The sequence below is a fragment of the Bison bison genome, unplaced genomic scaffold (assembly GCF_000754665.1).
Source record: "Bison bison bison isolate TAMUID 2011002044 unplaced genomic scaffold, Bison_UMD1.0 scf7180017847351, whole genome shotgun sequence".
NCBI lineage: Eukaryota > Metazoa > Chordata > Mammalia > Artiodactyla > Bovidae > Bison > Bison bison.
In genome coordinates, this window is record NW_011477924.1 from 45,381 (window position 1) to 66,887 (window position 21,507).

Consider the following 21,507-nt stretch of genomic DNA (forward strand, 5'->3'; position numbering starts at 1 on the left):
TCCAATCCCAAAGAAAGGCAATGCCAAAGAATGTTCAAACTACAGCACAATTGCACTCATCTCACACACTAGCAAAGTAATGCTCAAAATTCTCCAAGCCAGGCTTCAACAGTACGTGAACCATGAACTTCCAGATGTTCAAGTTGGATTTAGAAAAGGCAGAGGAACCAGAGGTCAAATTGCCAACATCCGTTGCATCATCGAAAAACCAAGATAGTTCCAAAAAAACATCTATTTCTGCTTTATTGACTACACCAAAGCCTTTGACTGTGTGGATCACAACAAACTGTGGAAATTCTTCAAGAGATGGAAATACCAGACTACCTGACCTGACTCCTGAGAAATCTGTATGCAGGTCAGGAAGCAACAGTTAGAACTGGACATGGAACAACAGACTTGTTCCAAATTGGTAAAGGATTACGTCAAGGCTGTGTATTGTCACCCTACTTATTTAACTTATATGCAGAGTATATCATGAGAAATGATGGGCTGGATGAAGCACAAGCTGGAATCAAGATTACCAGGAGAAATATCAGTAACCTCAGATAAGCAGATGGCACCACCCTCATGGCAGAAAGTGAAGAACTAGAGCCTCTTGATGAAAGTGAAAGAGGAGAGTGAAAAAGTTGTCTTAAAAGTCAACATTCAGAAAACAGAGATCATGGCATTCAGTCTCATCACTTCATAGCAAATAGATGGGGAAACAATGGAAATAGTGAGAAACTTTATTTTGGGGGGCTCCAAAATCACTGCAGATGGTGACTGTAGCCATGAAATTAAGAGACCCTTGCTCCTTGGAAGAAAAGCTATGATCAACCTAGACAGCATATTAAAAAGCAGAGGCATTACTTTGCCAACAAAGGTCCATCTAGTCAAAGCTATGGTTTTTCTATTAGTCGTGTATGGATGTGAGAGTTGTACTCTGAAGAAAGCTGAGCACCAAAGAATTGATGCTTTTGAACTGTGGTTTGGAGAAGACTCTTGCAAGTCCCTTGGACAGCAAGAAGATTCAACCAGTCCATCCTAAAGGAAGTCAGTCCTGAATATTCATTGGAAGGACCGATGCTAAAGCTGAAACTCCAATACTTTGGCCACATGATGTGAAGAACTGACTCATTTGAAAAGACCCTCTATGCATTGGTTCTCTGAGATGAGCCTTTAAGTATCTGTTTTTAAAAAAATTCCCTCTTACTTACCCCAGAGTAAATAGCTGCTGATGCTATGTAGTTTGGGGCCCCTGAGCTCCTAGGAGCTGGCTAGATGGTGTTTCTATGTAACAGTGCTCTGGGGCAAGGAAGTGCTTTCTAGTTCAGTCTCTCCCAGATATCTTTTGCTTGATTTTCTTCTCTCAGTGTGTCTATATGTTTGAAAGTGTTTGTCAGACTGACATAACAGTCTGCTCCAGCCCAGGTGTTCCATGAGGGCAGGGACTGTGTCTGATGAACTCCAGAAGAACCACTAGACCTAGAATAGAGCTTCAGCACAGAAGATGTCAGGTGGGACATTTAACTTTGCTTATGGGCCTTGTGAGGATGAAATCAACACATGTGAGTCCCACTTATGGACAAACCTCCTTCTCTCACTAGCTCAAGTCCTGCTTGGAGGACACTTAGGAAGGACTCAGGGGACTAAAATTCTGGGTAATATGAGGTGCCCTGAGGCCGAGGAATACTTTGTGAAAATACCAAGCTTTTGATCTCTTCTCCTTTTTACCTCCAGCCAGAGGCAGAGGCTGCTGTAGTTTTTTCCTAGGGCAAGTCCCAGACACAGCAGCAGAATACAATGGCATGGCTTCTTGGACTATAGAAAAAGGCTTAGTTCAAAGGCTAAGAGTTATCCAGTTAGTGAAGTAGAGGAAATTTCTTTCAGGTCCTTTTGGTCCAACCTTGATAGGACTGAGACATATCAACACCTTGAGCAAGCAAATGTAGTAACTCAATGTCTGGGGTAGGCCAATAATATACTCCATTTTTGACTATATTTTTAGATATTTAATTACTGTTTGTATATAAAAAATACTAGAACCTGCATGAAAGAGCAGAAGAGGAGGATTGTTGTAGAGCGAAGTTTTGCTCTGGACTCTAATTTGTACTACCCTATAATTAATAAACATACGATCCTAATAATTTACCATGTCATTTGGATCCTCCCAACTCAGTCACCTATCTGTTTCACATAACTGCATAGTATTCTTGCTGAGAGTAGTTCTGATAGATATGATTTTCTCTCTGTAGTATCATATTTTCATAAGGGAATTGTTAGGCATCTTCTGGTTTTACTCACTAGACTGACAAATGAGTGCTAGTCTTTTAATGGAGAAATCCCTAGATAAAGAAATGAAATTAAAAGCTTGATCAAAGTCAACAGCACAGAAGGCTTTAGGAAAATCAGAAGCAAGAGAAGTGATATGGCCAGGGAATTTGGAGAATGGAAATTTAATCTCACCTCATTTTGTATATCCTTAAAGGCCATTAGCACCTGACAGAGGAAAAAAAGTATGGAAAAATTAATGTTACAGACTTTATTACAAAGGGATTTTATATATATAATCTCTCAGTCATTATTAGGCTGTAGGGTATGAATGCCAACAGACTATGGCTTCCTAGCTCAAAGAAATAAATCCCATTGAATTCCACTCTCATACATATTTCTGGGCCACCATTTATGGTAGGTGGGTGAAATACAGGAAGTTATTTAAAGAAGGCCAAGTTGTGAAAGGAATGTCAGTGAAACCCACTATTGTACTTCATTTCATTGGTGTTTGTTGTGAAGCTAAACATAGCTGTGGAAATCAACACATTTGCATTCAGATTATAACACACCAGTAGACCAAGACCATGTGTTGATGAGAACATAGAGAAGCTCAAACTCTCATATATTGTTGGAAGAAGAACAGAAGTGTATGATTACTGTGGGAAAAGCTCTGGCAGATTCTTCTAAAACTAAACATGTACCTATATTCTTCATCCAGACATAGATGGATACAGTGACTATTGGTAGTCTGAGTTTCTTCTTTGTGGGTAAAGGATGAGGACTTTAAGACAGATAGGTATATCTTATTCAGTTGAAATATAGAATTGTTTTTGTTGATATTCAGGAATTTTAACATGCTTTGTTGTTCATTCACTAAGTTGTGTCCGACTCTTTGCAATTCCTTGGACTGCAGCACCCCAGGCTCCTCTGTCCTCTGGAGTTTGCTCGGATTCATGTGCTTTAAGTCAGTGATGCTATCTAACCATCTCATCCTCTAACATCCCCATATCCTTTTGTCGTCAATCTTTCCCAGCATCACAGGCTTTCAGGTGAGTCAGCTCTTCGTATTAGGTTGCCAAAGTATTAAAGCTTCAGCGTCAGTCCTTCCAGTGAATATTCAGGGTTGATTTTCTTTAGGATTGACTAGTTTGATCTTGCAGTCCAGGGGACTCTCAGGAGTCTTCTCCAGCACCACAATTTGAAAGCATCAATTCTTTGGCATTCAAGTTTTCTTTATGGTCCAACTCTCACATCTGTATATGACTACTGAAAAAACCATAGTTTTGACTATATGGACCTTTGTTGGCAAAGTGATGTCCTTGGTTTTTAATATGCTGTCTAGGTTTGTCATAGTTTTCCTTCCAAAGAGCAAGTGTCTTTTAGTTTCATGGCTTCAGTCACTGTCCACAGTGATTTTGGAGCCTGGGAAAATATAATCTGTCACTATTTCCACTTTTTCATCATCTATTTGCCATGAAGTGATGGGACTGGGTGCCATGATCTTACTAGTTTTTTGAATGTTGAGTTTTGAGTCAGCTTTTTCACTCTCCTCTTTTACCCTCTCATAAAGAGGCTCTTCACTTTCTGGTGTTAAAGTGATATCATCTGCATATCTGAGGTTATTGATATTTCTCCTGGCAATCTTGATTCCAAGTTGTGATTCAACCAGCCTGACATTTGCATGATACACTCTGCATAGAAAATTAAATAAGCAGAGTGACAATATAGAGCCTTTCCCAGTTTTGAACCAGTTGTTGTTCCATGTCCGGTTCTAACCATTGCTTCTTGACCTGCATACAGGTTTTTTAGGAGACAGGTGAGGTGGTCTGGCACTCCCGTCTCTTTATCTGCATAGTTTGTTGTGATCCACACATCAAAGGCTTTAACATAGTCAATAAAGCAAATGTAGATGTTTTTCTGTAACTCGCTTGCTTTTTCTATGATCCAGCAAATGTTGGCAATTTGACCTTTGGTTCCTCTGCCTCTTCGAAATCCAGCTTGTACGTCTGGAAGTTCTCAGTTCATGTACTGCTAAACCTAGCTTGAAGGATGTTGAGCATTACTTTGCTAACTTGTGAAATGAGCGCAATTGTATGGTAGCTTGAACATTCTTTGGCATTGCCCTTCTTTGGGATTGGAATAAAAACTGATCTTTTCCGGTCTTGTGGCCACTGCTGAGTTTTCCAAATTTGCTGACATTTTGAGTGCAGCACTTTAACAGCATCATCTTTTAGTATTTTAAATAGCTCAGGTGGTATTCAATCACCTCCACTAGCCTTGTTGGTAGTAATACTTCCTAAGGCCCACTTGACTTCACATGCCAGGATGTCTGGCTCTAGGTGAGTGACCACACCATTATGGTTATCTGGGTCATAAAGACCTTTTTTGTGCAATTCTTCTGTGTATTCTTGCTACCTCTTCTTAATCTATACCTCTGTTAGGTCCTTTATCATGCCATCCTTGCTTGAAGTATTCCCTCGATATCTCCAGTTTTCCTAAAGAGACCTCTAGTCATTTCCATTCTTTTGTTTTCCTCTATTTCTTTGCATTGTTAGTTTAAGAAGGCTTTCTTATCTCTCCTTGCTTTTCTCTGGAACTGTGCATTCAGTTGTGTATATCTTTCCCTTTCTCCCCTGCTTTTTGCTTCTTTTCTTTCCTCAGATATTAGTAAAGCCTCCATAAACAACCACTTTGCCTTCTTGCATTTCTTTTTCTTTGAAATGGTTTTGGTCACTGTGTCCTGTACAATGTTACAAACCTCTGTCCATAGTTCTTCTGGCACTCCGTCTACCAGATCTAATCCCTTGAATCTATTTGTAATCTCCACTGTGTAATCATAAGGAATTTGATATAGGTCATACCTGAATGGTCTAGTGGACTTTCCTACTTTCACATGCTTATAAGGGAGCATATAGAATCTGAATAGTCAGTGGGATGGGCTGTGCCAATTATCAGCTTATTGCTTCTCATCAACCCTGTGTTCATTCTTTATCAGTTCAGTCGCTCAGTTGTGTCCGACTCTTTGCGACCCCATGGACTGCAGCACGCCAGGCTTCCCTGTCTATTACCAACTCCCAGAGTTTACTCAAACTCATGTCCATTGAGTTGATGATGCCATCCAACCATATCATCTTCTGTCATCCCCTTTTCTTCCTGCCTTCAGTCTTTCCCAGCATCAGGGTCTTTTCAAAAGAGTCAGTTCTTCACATCAGGTGGCCAAAGTATTGGAGTTTCAGCTTTAGCATCAGTCCTTTCAATGAATATTCAGGACTGATTTCTTTGAGGATGGACTGGTTGGATCTCCTTGCAGTCCAAGGGACTCTCAAGAGTCTTCTCCAACACCACAGTTCAAATGCATCTATTCTTTGGCGCTCAGCTTTCTTTATAGTCCAACTTTCACATCCATACATGACTACTGGAAAAACCATGGCTTTGACTAGACAGACCTTTGTTGGCAAAATAATGTCTCTGCTTTTTAATATGCTGTCTAGGTTGTCGTAAGTTTTCTTCCAAGGAGCAAGCATCTTTTAATTTCATGGCTGCATTCACCATCTGCAGTTTTATATTCATCTCTTATATATTTATATAAATCTCATATATTTATATTTGTTTTATATTCATCTTTTATTAAGTGGTAAGTATCCGATTATGTACTGGTTCCCCACAGGATGGTTTTCTGACTGTTATATAATCAACTCTTTAGTAATACAGTAATTATAAGAACATTAGTTATTTTTGTACAACATAATTTGATTACATTACATAGTGTTGTTCAGTGGGGCCTTGCAGGAGAGAGGCTACGGAGACTTTCACTTACTTTTTTCTTTTAATTTAAAGAATTAATAGTCTTTGATTTAAAGTCTTTTTCTGCTTTGCTTCATGTGGATAATCCCTATTATAGGTTCAGAAGTGATTACTTTTCCTCTAATTCTCATCTCTATATCACAGTTTAAATGTGTATGCAACTAGAACGTCAAGATTGGGAAGCTGAAATAGCTGATAATTTTGGAAAGGTCTCAGAAACTCCAACTGAATATCTGTGTTCTGTGAAAGTTTATAGCAGTTTTCTTTGGCTACTAATGAGTATAGTTAGCTTCTGCACTAATAGATCATTTAAATATAAAGTGAAATCTTGTGTTTTTATATTTGAGAATTGCCACCTTCGTTGTCATTTTTCTATTTCTGGGAAAACAAGGAAATTTCATCAAAGTGAAAAAGACATCCCTTTTTATAGAACTAAAATAATTTTCTCTCCCATTCTCTAAATACAAGTCTATTTTAAAGCATTTTCAAAATGCAGGGCTTAATCATGTGGATTCTGAGAGTAACTGCTCATGAAATTGCCTCAGTTAGAAGACTGAAAGCAACAAATTCCCATTGGTGACCTAATGAACCCGTATTTCTCTTTCAACTCAAAAAGTTTTCAGAACCCAAAACACTCTCTTGATAGATTCAACAGTTTCATTCATTACCAAACATATGATTAATCTGTCTTCTATAAAAGAAGATTTTTTTTTCGACTTGTTCTCTTTAAAACAATTCTAATGATTTGATCTAATTTCCTTGAAATGATGTTAAAACACTATGTTTTTCCTAACCACACAAAGGGCAGTTCTTCACATCCAAGTATAAACTCATATTCTTTTCTTTTCAACACCTCATACCTCTCCAATAACAGGTATGAATCTCTCAAATATATTAAGTTAAAGGACAGGAAAGCTCCATGAATGTTTCTGCTGCTGGCCATTATTCTGATTTAAATTATTGTCAATAAATTTGGTGGTCTGTAGAACATTTTGAAGCATTAAAAAAATCATGTTGGTAATCTCTGATGCTGCAGAGTGAATCTGGCATTTATTCTTCTTCAGAATCCTTATTAAAATACTCTAAAGAAATTCAGTTACAAAGCAGTTTATCACTGTAAATAATCAAAACGGAATGATGTCCCACCTATTGAAATTATGTTTAAATTATATATGAGTGACTTAAGCAAATTCTATGTCTTTTAATGCCTTTATATAGACCTTTTTTGCCATAGTCGATGGAACAAAAGAATCCTCTTCTGTGCTAATGACACGATCATAATCGTGTTACAAACAGGAACTGCAGAAACAATTGGCATGTTTCCCTCAGAAACAACAGCTCACTAGTTATTATGCAGAAATTAGTCACTTTATGGTTAACTTTTCATTCAAACGAATGCAATTAAACGTGTCTACTCTTTAGGTTGACGTATTTACTTTTGAGAGGTTAATTTTGAAGGTACCGTATTCTGGAAGGGCCAAATCTTTATTTTTTATGACATAGGAATCAAGGGCTATTGGCAGACAATTTGTCATATCTGAGTGGCTCTGGAGGTAAAATATTTCTTTCTAATAAGAAATGGAGTTAGGATCTTTAATTTTTGTATCAAAATGGTAAATTGTCTTCCTCTTATATGAGAGTTAAAATATATGGGTTTTTCAGTACTTGCCCTAAGGTACTTGCTAGTGGATAAGATTTAAATTAATTTTACAGTGCTTATACAATGCTGGTAGAGAAAATATACTTGAAAGGGCTTATCTAACAGAGAGTGGATGTTGAGAATGGTCACTGAGATGCACAGACACAAGGAGTGTCTGAGGATTTGGGACTAGATGAGTAGTAGAACAAGATGGGAGGGAGCATGGGAATTCCTTACCATCAATCAGTAAATTACTAATGGAGAAGAAAATGTGCTCCTTTTTTAAGCTTCTCTCCCTTCTCTCATCTCTCACCATGCTGTCAAAGAGGACCCCTCTGTACTCACCTGATCCCACAGGGTTTCAGTGATCGTTAATTCTACTGCCTGTTGAAATAAGATACACATATTGGGAACATTACCTTAACTCTCCCAGAATCTGAACTGACACATCATGAAACAGATAGAATATGACGCATTTTTTGGAGTTGAGATGGACACTCAAAGGCATGCCATTTGTCAGGCAGCCCTAAGTCTTCTTCAGCCCTACTGAGTCATTTTTCAGCCCATATGCCTTGTCATCTCTTAATATAACTAGTCGGTAACAGATATAAGCAGACTCCTATGATGACTCACCTTATTAATACCCATATATATAGCCTGCCTGCTTTTGAAGTCATCTAGTGTAGTTGTGGTATTGGAGAAGACTCTTGAGAGTCCCGTGGACTCTCCATTCTAAAGGAGTCCATTCTAAAGGAGATCAGCCCTGGGTGTTCTTTGGAAGGAATGATGCTAAAGCTGAAACTCTAGTACTTTGGCCACCTCATGTGAAGAGTTGACTCATTGGAAAAGACTCCGATGCTGGGAAGGATTGTGGGCAGGAGGAAAAGGGGACGACAGAGGATGTGATGGCTGGCTGGCATCACTGACTCGATGGACGTGGGTTTGAGTGAGCTCCAGGAGTTGGTGGTAGACAGGGAGGCCTGGCATGCTGCAATTCATGGGGTCGCAAAGAGTCGGATATGACTGAGTGAATGAACTGAACTGAACTGAGTTAGTTGTGGCATTGAAGATGTTACTTAGTCTTGGTGCACAGTGACCCACCACTTGATCAAGAGCATTCTGAGCTATAGTGCCCAAGTCTTCCAAGATTATGGTTCTTGTTAGACAGTTTTCCTGCCTCCTGGACACATCCTGTTCACCTCTGCTTTCCCCAGGAACCTTGACTCCCAACCAGTGAAGCTGCTTAGTCATATCTGACTCTCTGCAATCCCCATGGACTGTAGCCTACCAGGCTTCTCCATCCATGGAATTTTCCAGGCAAGAGTACTGGAGTGGGTTCCCATTTCTTTCTCCAGGGGATCTTCCTGACCTGGGGATCAAACCCAGGTCTCCCTCATTGCAGTCAGACACTTTACTGTCTGAGCTACCAGGGAAACCCAAAGGAACTAGTATATTTGGAAGTCTTACCCACCTTTGGTTTCATTGTGTCTTCAAAGGATTTTCTGGAAAGAAAGGGTGATAAAAATCTGATGAGTCACTAGATAGGTGACATAAAAACAGTGTCAGAATAGGAGGTTACAGCCCTCATATCTTCAGGATAAACATTAATTTTGACAACCATCCATGGATGGAAATACCTTTTGGGAAATCAGGAGTCCAGGGGAGAGCTTCCAAAACCTCATTTAAGCAAAAGAAATCCATGAATAGATGCATTGAAGAGGATAAGAAAGACAGTTTCACTCCCCCTCCTCACCCAAGACACTCCTCCCCAAAGGCAGTATAGCTTAGTGCCAGTAGGGACCCTCTCAACCTGTGATTTCTCCTATGAGGGAAGTGAGAGTGGAATTAGCTCTCTGATTTCCCAGGCTTATAAGACATTGACTAGGAGGCCCACTTCTGTCTCATCCCACCCAGATGGCTAAGGTGATTGGCACAACTGAATAGTATTGGGGGAGTTGGGAACAGAAGAAAGGGGCGGGCACTCATGGCATTCACTACATGGATCTCCAGAACCAGCTGCAGATCACCTATTAGATCTAGGTGAACTCCACCAAGAGGGTTATCCAGAACACCTTTTGACTTCTCACCTGTCAGTAACATCCCTCAACTGACTGACAAATGCTCCTGCTGCTAAGTCGCGTCAGTCGTGTCCAACTCTGTGTGACCCCATAGACAGCAGCCCACCAGGCCCCGCTGTCCCTGGGATTCTCCAGGCAAGAACACTGGAGTGGGTTGCCATTTCCTCCTCCAATGCATGAAAGTGAAAAGTGAAAGTGAAGTCGCTCAGTCGTGTCCGACTCTTAGCAACCCCATGGACTGCAGCCTACCAGGTTCCTCCATCCATGGGATTTTCCAGGCAAGAGTACTGGAGTGGGTTGCCATTGCCTTCTCCACAAATGCTCCTAGTATTTCACATAAGCTTGAGATGGTAACATGTTAGCCTCTGCAGATGGCAAGTAAAAGCCTCTTCAGATGGTATGAAGATATCAGCAGCTGGCAAAACTATGTGAGAATGAGAGAAGAAACATTTGAAAGAATCTTGAATACTCTGGGGAAAATAAACAGGAGGCTCTCAGTACCCAGACTGACTTTTGGGGATTAAGAGAAGGCCTCTCCTAAATAGGTAACAAGAAAACAGAGAAGAGTGCACCCATAGGAAAGACCTGAAAGACTCCCAAAATCTTTGGCTGGGCTGACTGGTGAAGATCTTTCACTTTTGAAGCCAGTCAGTAAAGACTGGAAGAGGACTGCTTCTTCAAATAAAGAGACAAATGCAAGAATTCAAGGAACATGAAGAATCAAGGAAACATAACACCACCAAAAGGACAAAAAGATCCAGTGATGGATCTCAAAGGAATGGAGATCAATTGCAATTCTAAACAGTTATATTAAAGAATCTTTAAGCCAGAAGAGAAGATGACCAGTGAATGGAAATCAAGAAAACAGCAAAATGAGAAGTTCAACAAGGAAATGAAAACTATAAAAAAGAACCAGACAAACTCTTGGGACTGAAGAATACAATGGCTGTGATGAAAAATTCAATAGAGGTCTTCAACAGCAGACTTGATCAAGAAGAAAAGAGAATGATTGAACTTGAAGACAAATAATTTGAAATTCAGAAGAATAAAAAGAAAAGAACTGAGAAGAGTAAAGAATGCCTATATGACTATGGGACACCATCAAATGATATAATATGGGCTCTTTGAAAGCCACAGAAGGAACAGGGAAAGTGAAAATTGTAGAAAGCTTATTTAATGAAATAATGACAGAAAAAATTCCCAAATCTGGTAGGGAAGTTAACATCTAGATCCACAATGCTTAAAAATTCCAAGGAGGCTGAACATTAGGAAATCTTCATTGAGACATTATAATCAAATTGTCTAAGGTCAAAGACAAATAGAATTTGGAAAGCAGAAAGGAAAAGTGAATTACCACATACAAGGGAAGTCCCAAAAGAGTACTTTTCGGCAGGTGCCTTGTATGCCACGAGGGAGTAAGATGATACAATCTAAGTGTCAAAAACAAACAAACAAACTTGCTAACCAAGAATACTTTACCTGGCAAAGCTACTCTTCAGAAATAAAGTGGAGATAAAGACTTTCCCAGACAAACAAAAGCTTGATCATGACTAGACTTGGCATACAACAAACGCTAAAGGGAGTTCTTCAAGTTGAAAGGATATTAAACAGCAGGAGGAAAACATAAGTATGAATCTCACTGGAAATGGGATATATATAGTCAAATTTGAAGACTTAAATACTGTAAGGGTGGTGCTTATTAAATCACTTGTAATGCTAATGTGAAAGTTAAAAGTATTAAAAGTAGCTATAGCTATCAATACAATAATTTTTTAATGGATACATATTATAAAGAGGTCTAAATAGTGATATCAATGGCATAAAATGTGAAGGGAAATGAAAAAATGTAGAGTTTTTGTATTCAGTTGCTGTTACCAGCTTAAAAAGACATACTGTAGGATATGTCTCACGGGAATGTAAACCTCTAGAAGATACACAAAAGATGGGGAACACGTGTACACCCGTGATGGATTCATGTTGATGTATGGCAAAACCAATACAACATTGTAAAGTAATTAGCCTCCAATTAAAATAAATTAATTTATATTTAAAAAAAGGAATCAGAGCAAACTGTTGCAGAATTTCAATAAATCACAAAACAAGATAGCAAGAAGGGAAGGAAGAAACAAAGGAACTACAGAATAGAATACAACAACATGGTAATAATGGTAATTACTGATAGTTACATATTAATAATTATTTAAACATAAATGGATTAAATTCTCCAAACAGATGAGTTAAATGGATTAAAACTATCCAGCTATATGCTATCACACACACACATAGGCTGAAAGTAAAGAAATGAGAAAAGATATTTCAGGCAAATGGTACACAAATGAGAGCAGGACTGGCTATATTTATATCAGACAAAACAGATTTTTAGTCAAAAACTGTATACTTTGTCATATGAGACAAAGAAGGTCATTATATAATAAAGAGTTAGTTCATCAAGATGATATGACAGTTGTAAATATATATATATACCCAATTTTGAAGCACCTAAATATATATATAGCAAATATAAGCAGAACCAAAGGGAAAAACTGACAAAAATAATAAGAGCAGAACTCAATACCCCATTTTCAATAGTGAATAGATCATATAGGCAGAGTTATGAAGGAAATAACAAACATATGGCATTATAGACAAAATGGATCTATACAAAACACTGCATCCAATAACAACAAAATACATATTCTTCTCAAGCACACACAGAACATTCTCCAGGCAAGGTCATGTGCTGGGCCACAAAGCAAGCTTAACAAACTTAATATTGATAACATCTCATGTATTTTTTCCTACCACAATGATATTAAACTGGAAATCAATAACAAGAGGACATTCTTAAAATTTAACAACATGTGGAAATTAAAGAACAAATTAAAAACAAATATGTTGAAGAAAAAGAAAGACTTAAATAAAAATATAAAAAGATATCACAGCTAATACCAAAGAGACTACTATGAAAAACTATATACCAAAAAAAAGTAGATATCTTAGAAGAAATGGATAAATTCCTAGAAATATACAACCTACTCAGGCTTCTCTGGTGGCTCAGCAGTAAAAGAATCTGTCTGCAATGCAGGAGTTGAAGGAGACATGGGTTCGATTCCTGGATCAGGAAGTTCCCCTGGAGAAGGGCATGGCAACCCACTCTGCCGGGGTCCAGCCCCGGCTGATCCAGGGTATTCGAAGGAGAGACGGCATCAGCGACCTATTTAGTTAAATATTCATCAAAGATATAAAGAGTAATAGAATGAGGATAGCTCAGTGAGGAAATTCAGTGGAGAAAAGAGGCTGAATAATTCAGCCAGAAGGTGAGAGAAAGAACGACATGGGGAGACCAAGTTTCGGTGAACAAGGCCCGCACTTTATTTTCCAAAGTAGTTTTTATACCTTAAGTTATGTATAGAGGATAATGGGGGAAGGGGTAGAGCCATGCAGTAAGCCAGGCTTTCTTCCTGCAAACTTATCATTTGCAAAAGTTTAGGTGATTTGCATCATCTTCTGGCCCAGAGGCCTGTTAACATTTTAAGACCCTTTCTTCAGAAAACTTATTTTTCTCTAAAGGTGATTAGTCAGGCGCCACCCTCCAAAAGCATTAAAGTTGCATTCCTATAGGGCAAAGGTGTGGTGGGCTACAACAAGAAAAAGAATTAACTCAAGGGTCCAAGGTTACAAACATTAAAGCTACTATTAACATCAATTATATTAATCAATACACTGCCAAGGACACAGTAGGTAAGGGATATGGAGACTTAGCAGCAAACATTGGCCCAATAAGTGAAAAACCCTTCACCAATACAATTAGACAGTTTAGAACATCTCCTGCCTCTCACAGTTGGGAGGCTCTGAACAATCACATGTGGCCCGAAAAACCTATTCAGGCAGGCTAGAGGATTTCCAAAGGAGTTTGTAGGTTGAAACACTGTCACACCTAGGAATTATTTAACTGGAGCTGTAAGCTAACTATTTTTTCAGAGAGAGGTAGTGGGGGACAGCCCCCCGTAAAGTCAGAGGTGTAGGTGAAAGCACAAAGCAGAAAGTAGGCAGACTCTGGTTTTGGGGGTAGATGCTAGAGAATTTCCAGGGGGACTCCTGAGGCTCGATCCCGCCTTTGCGTATGCCGAGCCTCCTTCCTCATGACCTTTGCCACGGGCGGAGTTCCTCACACTGGCTCCTGGCAGTGGTAGAATTCCAGTTGAGCTATTCCAGATCCTGAAAGATGATGCTGTGGAAAGTGCTGCACTCAATATGCAATATGCAATATGCACTCAATATGCAATATGCCGGCTCCCGGCACCACTCCAGTATTCTTATCTGGAGAATCCCATAGGCAGAGGAGCCTGTCAGGCTACTGTCCATTGGGTCGCAAAGAGTCAGACACAACTGAAGCATCTTAGCATGCACACATACAACCTACTAAGACCAAATCATGATGAAATACAAAAATCTGAACAAACCAATAATGAGTAAGAAGATTAAGTTAGCAATCGAACTCCTCCCTATGAAGAAAAGCTGAGAACCAGATGGCTTTGCAGGTGATTTCTACCAAAGAATTGACACTAGTCCTCCTCAAACTCTTCCAAAAAATTGAAGAGGAAGGCACATGCTCAGACTCACTCTATGAGGCCCACATTTCTCTCATACAAAATCCAGATAAGGATACAACAAGAAGGAAACTACACACCAATATTCCTGATGAATGTAGATGCAAAAATCCTCAACTTCATACTAACAAACTGAATTCAGCAATGCATTAAAAGGCTCATACACTATGATCAGATGAGATGTACCCTGGGCTATAAGAATGATTCTACAAATGGATATCAATTGTGATACACCACCACATCAACAGAATGTGAAAGTCACTGTCATGTCTAACTCTTTGCAACCCCATGGAGTATACAGTCCACAAAATTCTCCAGACCAGAATACTGGAGTGGGTAGCCATTCCCTTCTCCAGGGGATCTTCCCAACCCAGGGATCTAACCCAGGTCTCCCACATTGCAGGCAGATTCTTTACCAGCTGAGCCACCAGGGAAGCCCAAAATCAACAGAATGAAGGATAAAAATAATATAATGTTCTAAATAGATGCATAAAAATAATTTGATAAAATTCAATATCCATTCAAGGTAAAACTTTCAACAACTAGTTATAGAAGAAATTCACTTCACTATAATAAAGGCTGTATATGACAAACCCATAACCAATGTCATACTTAATGGTAAAAAGCTAAAAGCTTTTCCTACAAGGTTAGGGAAAGACAGGGAATCTCACTCTCACCTTCCTATTCAACAGGATATTGGGAATCCTAACCAGAGCAATTAGGCAACAATAAGGATTAAAAGGCATCCATGAGTTTGAGGAAACTCACGGAGATAGTGATGGACAGAGAAGCCTGGCGTGCTGCAGTTCGTGGGGTGGCGAAGAGTGGATACGACTTAGCAACTGAACAGGAACAACAAGAATGCACTTTCCCAAATAGAACTCTCTGACTCCATACCTACCGACTATTTTCTTCTCATAGTTCTGTAGTGGAACTACATAACTATTCCTCATATTCTTAGAACTTGCTTCTATCTTCCTCCAAGTGTCAGGCTTTGCAATTTCTCAATGGCTCTCAGACTTGAGGCTCAGTTAATCATTATGAGCACCTTAATCAGATATGCCACCTAGAAACTTTAGAAGACACTTTTAACTCTTTTTCTTCCTGAATTCCTTTAAACTCATTTCTTTTTCTTTTTTTGGTCTTTAAAGTCTTTACTACACAAAATCCTGTGATTTTTTTTTATTCCTGCATTCTTAGTTTTGATGATGAGAGACATCTCAATACATTTGGAAATAGTGGTACTGTGCATTTCATGGAAGTTGGCTAAAATGGTGCTGAAGACATTGAGTAATTAGAATCACAATTTATAAAGCCGGGTTTATGAGGAAGAGTTTATATACAGTAAATATTATTCTTTATCATGTACAATTTTGCTCATCGACATATGCAAACATCATGTAATCACCATCACAGTAAAGGTATAGAACACCCCCTTCACTCTCCAAAATTCTCTCTTATCTCTTTGGAATCAGTCTCTTTCCATTACTCCCAGACTTTGTTAACTAAGCACTGATCTATTTCTTCTCAGTGTAGTTGTACCATTTTCAGAATGTCCTATAAATATAATCATACATTAGGTAGCTTTTTAAAAATTGGAGTATAACTTCTTTACAATATTGTCAGTTTTTGCTTCCTATAAATTCTTATAACATCTCCTGCATACTTTAAAAGCTCAAACCAAGGCTCCAGTTCCTTTCTGAATCTTTCTTGACCTATAAGTGCACAGAAAACCTAGTTGGTTTTTTTTTTCAGATTTTATGGATAATATTGCCTGGGTCTCATATTCAGCCTAAAGCAGCAGATTCTGGCCATTCTCTGTACCCTAGGACAAGGAAAGCAAAGTTTCGGGCATCTGGCCTTGATTTACATTGTAGAGGACATAAGAACTTCTTAGAGAAAGTTGGTCTTGGGATAAATAAATGCCCCTTGGTGGTATTCTCAACTAACTCCTCCTACAGGAATTTCAGATTGATGTCCACCTTCTAAGTAGAATGAGAATGACTTGCTTTCGTTCCTTCCATTAAGGAGAGGAGAAAAGATACGTGAAAGTCCCAACTTTCCCCAACTAGGAAATAGGCGCAGCTGTGGCAGGTATGGGAGACAGGGGACCTTGATTCTTCTCCCACAGAAAATATCCAATCTAAGGACATTTGAAGGTCATCATGAACCCCATTTACCTTTTCTGCTGCCTGGAGTTCCTTCCTCCCTCTTGTTCTTGATCTTGGAAGGCATGCTGTGCCATTAGTCTGAACGGAAACTAGATGCTCTGGAGCTGAAGATGGAGATAGCTCCACGTCCTGGAGAGGAGTAAATGAATAGGGGAAGAGGGCAGGTAAATGATGAGAGGAGACTTCCCTGTTGGAGAACTACCAGAACAGATGTCTCAGTAGTTCAGGAAGCACTTGTATTTTGAATGGGTCAGTGTGTTTGTGTGAATGTGTGTGTGTGTGTGTGTGTGTACACATATGTGTAAAGATAAGGGTGTGAGGGAAGAAGTGTTTGCACCAGATAAAGAAATTCCAGTGAGAAGGTAGATAGAGAAAAGAGAAACTCAGTGAAAAAATAATAGCTGGCTGGGATTGGGATAGGGAGTGGGCCAGTGGCTGCTTGAGGTAACGGTGGCTCTAAGACAAAGTTAGGAAGTAGTAATATAATAAATTCAAGAATGGACAATTTCCCATCCCATCCTCCATCCTAGTCAGGCAGCTAAGGGTAGCACCACAGGCTGTAGGTCTGTGAGCTCCAGCCTTCAAGTGTCTTGGAGGCATGAGGGAAACCCCAAAGCTGATACTGTCAAAAACATATGGGGCTGACAGGTCAAATCAGTGACTCAGAGTTAAATCCTCCTTTGAGAAGTTGCTTCCCAGAACCCCTCCTCCCATCCTTCCCATCTCCAAACCTGAGTCAGAAACTAATAAGAAAATTATGTCCAGAAACGTACCCAACTGGGCACCCCAAATAGCTCTTCTCCCTACCCCTAACCTCCTAGAATTTCTCCTCCTTGAGCCGCATCTCACAACAGCTTCCTATCATCTCACCTATCAACCTAGCCCTTTTCAACTCTTCTGTGACCTCAGCTGTGACCTCATAGATCTGAGACAACTGACTGTCCCCTCCCACCCTCAACCCAGGCTTCATTTCATACAAATGATACAATAGTGAGATAATACTGTGAAATTTTAATTTCTGGGAATTTTTGTTACATCATTGACCTCCACCCATTGCCTTAGACATTCTGTACTTCTGAGAGATGATAGGAATGAGCCCAGAAGAATCCGTGTTTTATTTTGAATTTCAAAATAGGGTCTAAAGAGTTAGGTCTTTTGATTTCAGAAGTTAGGTCCTGGTGACTCACACGCCTGCAATGCAGGAGACCTGGCTTTGATCCCTGGGTCAAAGAGATCCTGTGAAGTAGGACAAGGCAATCTATTCCAGTATTCTTCCCTGGAGAATCCCATGGACAGAGAAACCTGGTGGGCTTCAGTCCATAGGGTCGCAAAGAGTTGGATACAACTGAGCATAGCATAGCACCTTGAGAAAAATGGTTTTGTTTTGAATTCCAAAAGTCTTTGATTTGAAAGAGCAGCAAAGATTGGTGAATTGTTGTGGCTGTAAAGTTTTAGAAGGGATGAAAACAGTTCTCTGCAGAAAAAAAGATAGTTTTTATCTATAGATATTAAAAATAGGTGTAATAGTGCTAAAAAGAAGGCAGGAAATGAGTATCAGAGAAAAGTTAGATGTAGATGTGCAGCTCTGAGAGGAACCTGTTACTATTTGGTGATCGTGTATGTAAATTGGGGCTTCCCAGGTGGCACAGTGGTAGAGAATCTGCCTGTCAGTGCAGGAGATGCAAGAGACATGGGTTTGATCTGTGGGTTGGGAAGATCCCCTGAAATAGGAAATGGCAATCCACTCTAGTATTTTTGCCTGGAAAATTCCATGGACAGAGGAACCTGGTGGGTTACAGTCCATGGGGTCACAAAGAGGCAGATACAACTGAGCATACATACACACACATGTGAAATCTCCCAATATGTATAGAAATCTTAGAAGAGAAGGGACCAAGGACCTACTTCTTCCCTGCAACTGGAACCCTGGAAGAACAGACTCAGAGAGTGTGCTGCACCAACAGGAGGAGATTGTGATAAAATGGGACTTGTGGTGTGGTGTGTACTTAGGCAGACAGGGACTAACATGGTACCTTCCAGTTCCCCACAGCCTGCCCAGGCTATCCATCAGGCAGAAAAGATCCAGACTATCCCTCAGGCAGAAATTACAGAGTGAAGGAGGAGAGGTCTGACATATGACGAGGACTCACAGTGTGTGAGCCCTGTAGCAAAAGACCATTGTAGGTTCATGGATAAAAGCATGGACATTGCTTGCCCCTACTTGTCTTCAGCAGTATTTAGGGAAGATCTATTATACTGCCCACCCCTAGCTTTGAAGAGAGATTTTAGAGCTTTAAGTGCTACTAATGAGACACACCAAGACCACCATAGGCTCTCCCTGAATATCACCTTCTTACTATGAACTACTTAAAAGACTGGTCACCAGAAGAAGCTCTGATTAAAGATTACTCTCTCCCTCCCTCTCAGAGGCCACTGGGGCCATTCCCATCATGACCTGACTCCCTGTTTGCATCAGTTTTCACAAAAAGTCTAAGCTCCTCCCTCCATGACTCCACATACAGGAACTTTTAGTCTTTTATGGCCAGATACATGCCATAGCCTAGCTCAAGTTCCTAGTTCTCTCTAACCACTCCAAATCTTTTACCATTTAAAACTGAATTCTTGATTCTTCCCACCTTGAAAACTTGTTCCTCTCCACCACATTATATGGTGCCACCATTCATCCAGTTGCTTAATTAAAAAACCCTGGAATCATCAAGTTGCCTCTTTTTCTGTCTCAGTTCAGAAAATCTCATTGGCTGTGTCTTGAATCTGGTCACTTCTCATCCAGGTCAAGCCATATCATTTCTCTTTCAGACTATTGCTGAAACCTTTTAATCTGTCCATTATTTTCCTGCAGCAGCCAAAATGATCATCTTTAAAGGCATACAAATCACATAACTTTCTTCTCAAAACCCCGTATTCCCTTTGCATCACGCTTTGAAGAAAGAACACAGAGCTTCCAAGTCAGGCCTACCCCTTAGACATCATTTCCTGCACGCTGCCATCTTGCTCATTCCGCTCCAGTCACACTGGCTTCCTTGCTTTCCCTCAAATGTGCCCAGCACATGAGCATCTGGCTAATGGTTTCCATTCTTGCTGTCCCTTCTTCCCGGAACATTCTTCTCCTAAACGTGGGTTCGGTGACCTTGGTTACTTCGGGTCTATGTGCAAATGATGTTTTCTCAGAGAGGTCTTTCTGTGTCTCCTGTCTGAGGCAGCAGTTGCTGCCACTGACTAGCCCTTTATTTTGATTTACATTTATTTTAATCATCACTTGCCATATTAATATAAATTCTTATTAGTTTTGTTTGTCCGCATGTTTCATCTCATAGAACATAAGCGCCACGAAAGCTTTTGTCTTATTCAATATGGATTATATCTACCATGCCAAGAACCATGTCTGGAATATAGAAACAACTCAAATGTATGTTGAATGATTAGCCAATCAACAATACAGAGACTTCTCCCAAAGAAATGGATAGAAACCATTGGTAAGGATACAAGGGGTATCCCACAGTGGAGAGGAACCCTTCTTCTGCCATGATATTGCCTTCTCCTACAAACTGAGATCACCAAGAGTGAGAAGGAGAAAAGTAAGTTGGCAGTACTTAATACATGTGATCTTTCCCATACACACACACACAAAGATTAAATTCAGATTAAATTAAAAAGTTTAGTTCTCAAATAAATTTATTGAATTATAATTGACACACAATAAAAGCACATATTTGGCAAATTTGGGTGTATTTGTACACCCATGAAATCAGTATTAAAAGCCACCTGTGATGACCTAGAGGGGTTGGATAGGGATGGATTGTGGGAAGGTGGGAGGGAGGCTTCAGAGGGAGGGGATATATGTACACTTACGACTGATTCACATTGTTGTACTCCAGAAACCAGTGCAACATTGTAAAGCAATTATCCTCCAATTAAAAATAAATTTAAAAAAAATCCAGGTAGTGAACATGTCCATGACTCAAAAAGTTTCCTTATGCTCCTTTGTAATGCTTATTCATGCTCCTGTCTGTCATCTTCACCTTTTCCATCCTCAAGCAACCATTGATATGCTTTCTCTCATTATAGTATGGATTTTCTAGAATTTTATGTAAATAAAATTATACAACATACACTTTTTTTGCATGAACTCTTATTCAGTATTTTATTTTGAACTTCATTCAATATTATTATTTCAGTAGTTCATTCTTTCTTATTCAGCCATAAAAAAGAAAGGAATCTTACCTTTTGTGGTCACATGGATAACCCTTAAGAGCATTATGCTAAAGGAAATTAAGTCAAACAGAGAAAGACACTGTGTGATTTCACTTATATGTGGAATCTAAAATTCTAAAATCAAAGTTACAGAGTAGAATGGTGGTTGTCAGGGGCTGGGGGTGAGGGGCTGCAGTCATACTGGTCAAAAGATACAAACTTCTAGTTACAAGATGAATAAATTCTGGAGATCTAATGTATAGCATGATGGCTATAGTCAATAGTACTGTATTGTATACTTAAAAATTGCTAAAAGAATCTTGCACGTTGCCACCAGACACACACAAAAGGTGACTATGTAAGGTGAAAGACATGTTACCTAGGTTTATTTTGGCAAGCCCTTCATTTTATATGTGTGTATGTATGTGTATATATAAAAATGTGTATGTGTGTGTGTGTGTATATATATATATATATAATCCTCATTTTATACACCTTACACAGTGTTATATGTACACAGTGTTATATGTGAATTTTATTTCAAGCTGGAAAAATACTTCATTTATTTTATTTTATTTATTTATTTATTTTTTCCTCTAATTTTATTTTATTTTTAAACTTTACATAATTGTATTAGTTTTGCCAAATATCAAAATGAATCCGCCACAGGTATACATGTGTTCCCCATCCCGAACCCTCCTCCCTCCTCCCTCCCCATACCATCCCTCTGGGCCGTCCCA

General features: G+C 39.4%; 1 protein-coding gene across 1 annotated transcript in view; it reads right to left on the reverse strand.

The window, feature by feature from the left end:
• The window catches only part of LOC104990652 (chromosome unknown open reading frame, human C12orf54), a 23,800-nt gene extending 7,171 nt beyond the window's left edge, over window positions 1-16,629 (reverse strand). Inside the window, 4 exon segments of the mRNA XM_010842877.1 lie at window positions 2,446-2,478; window positions 8,042-8,080; window positions 9,168-9,198; window positions 16,565-16,629. Of these exon segments, the coding sequence (XP_010841179.1) occupies window positions 2,446-2,478; window positions 8,042-8,080; window positions 9,168-9,198; window positions 16,565-16,629 (168 nt within the window).
• Window positions 16,630-21,507: the final 4,878 nt, after the last annotated feature.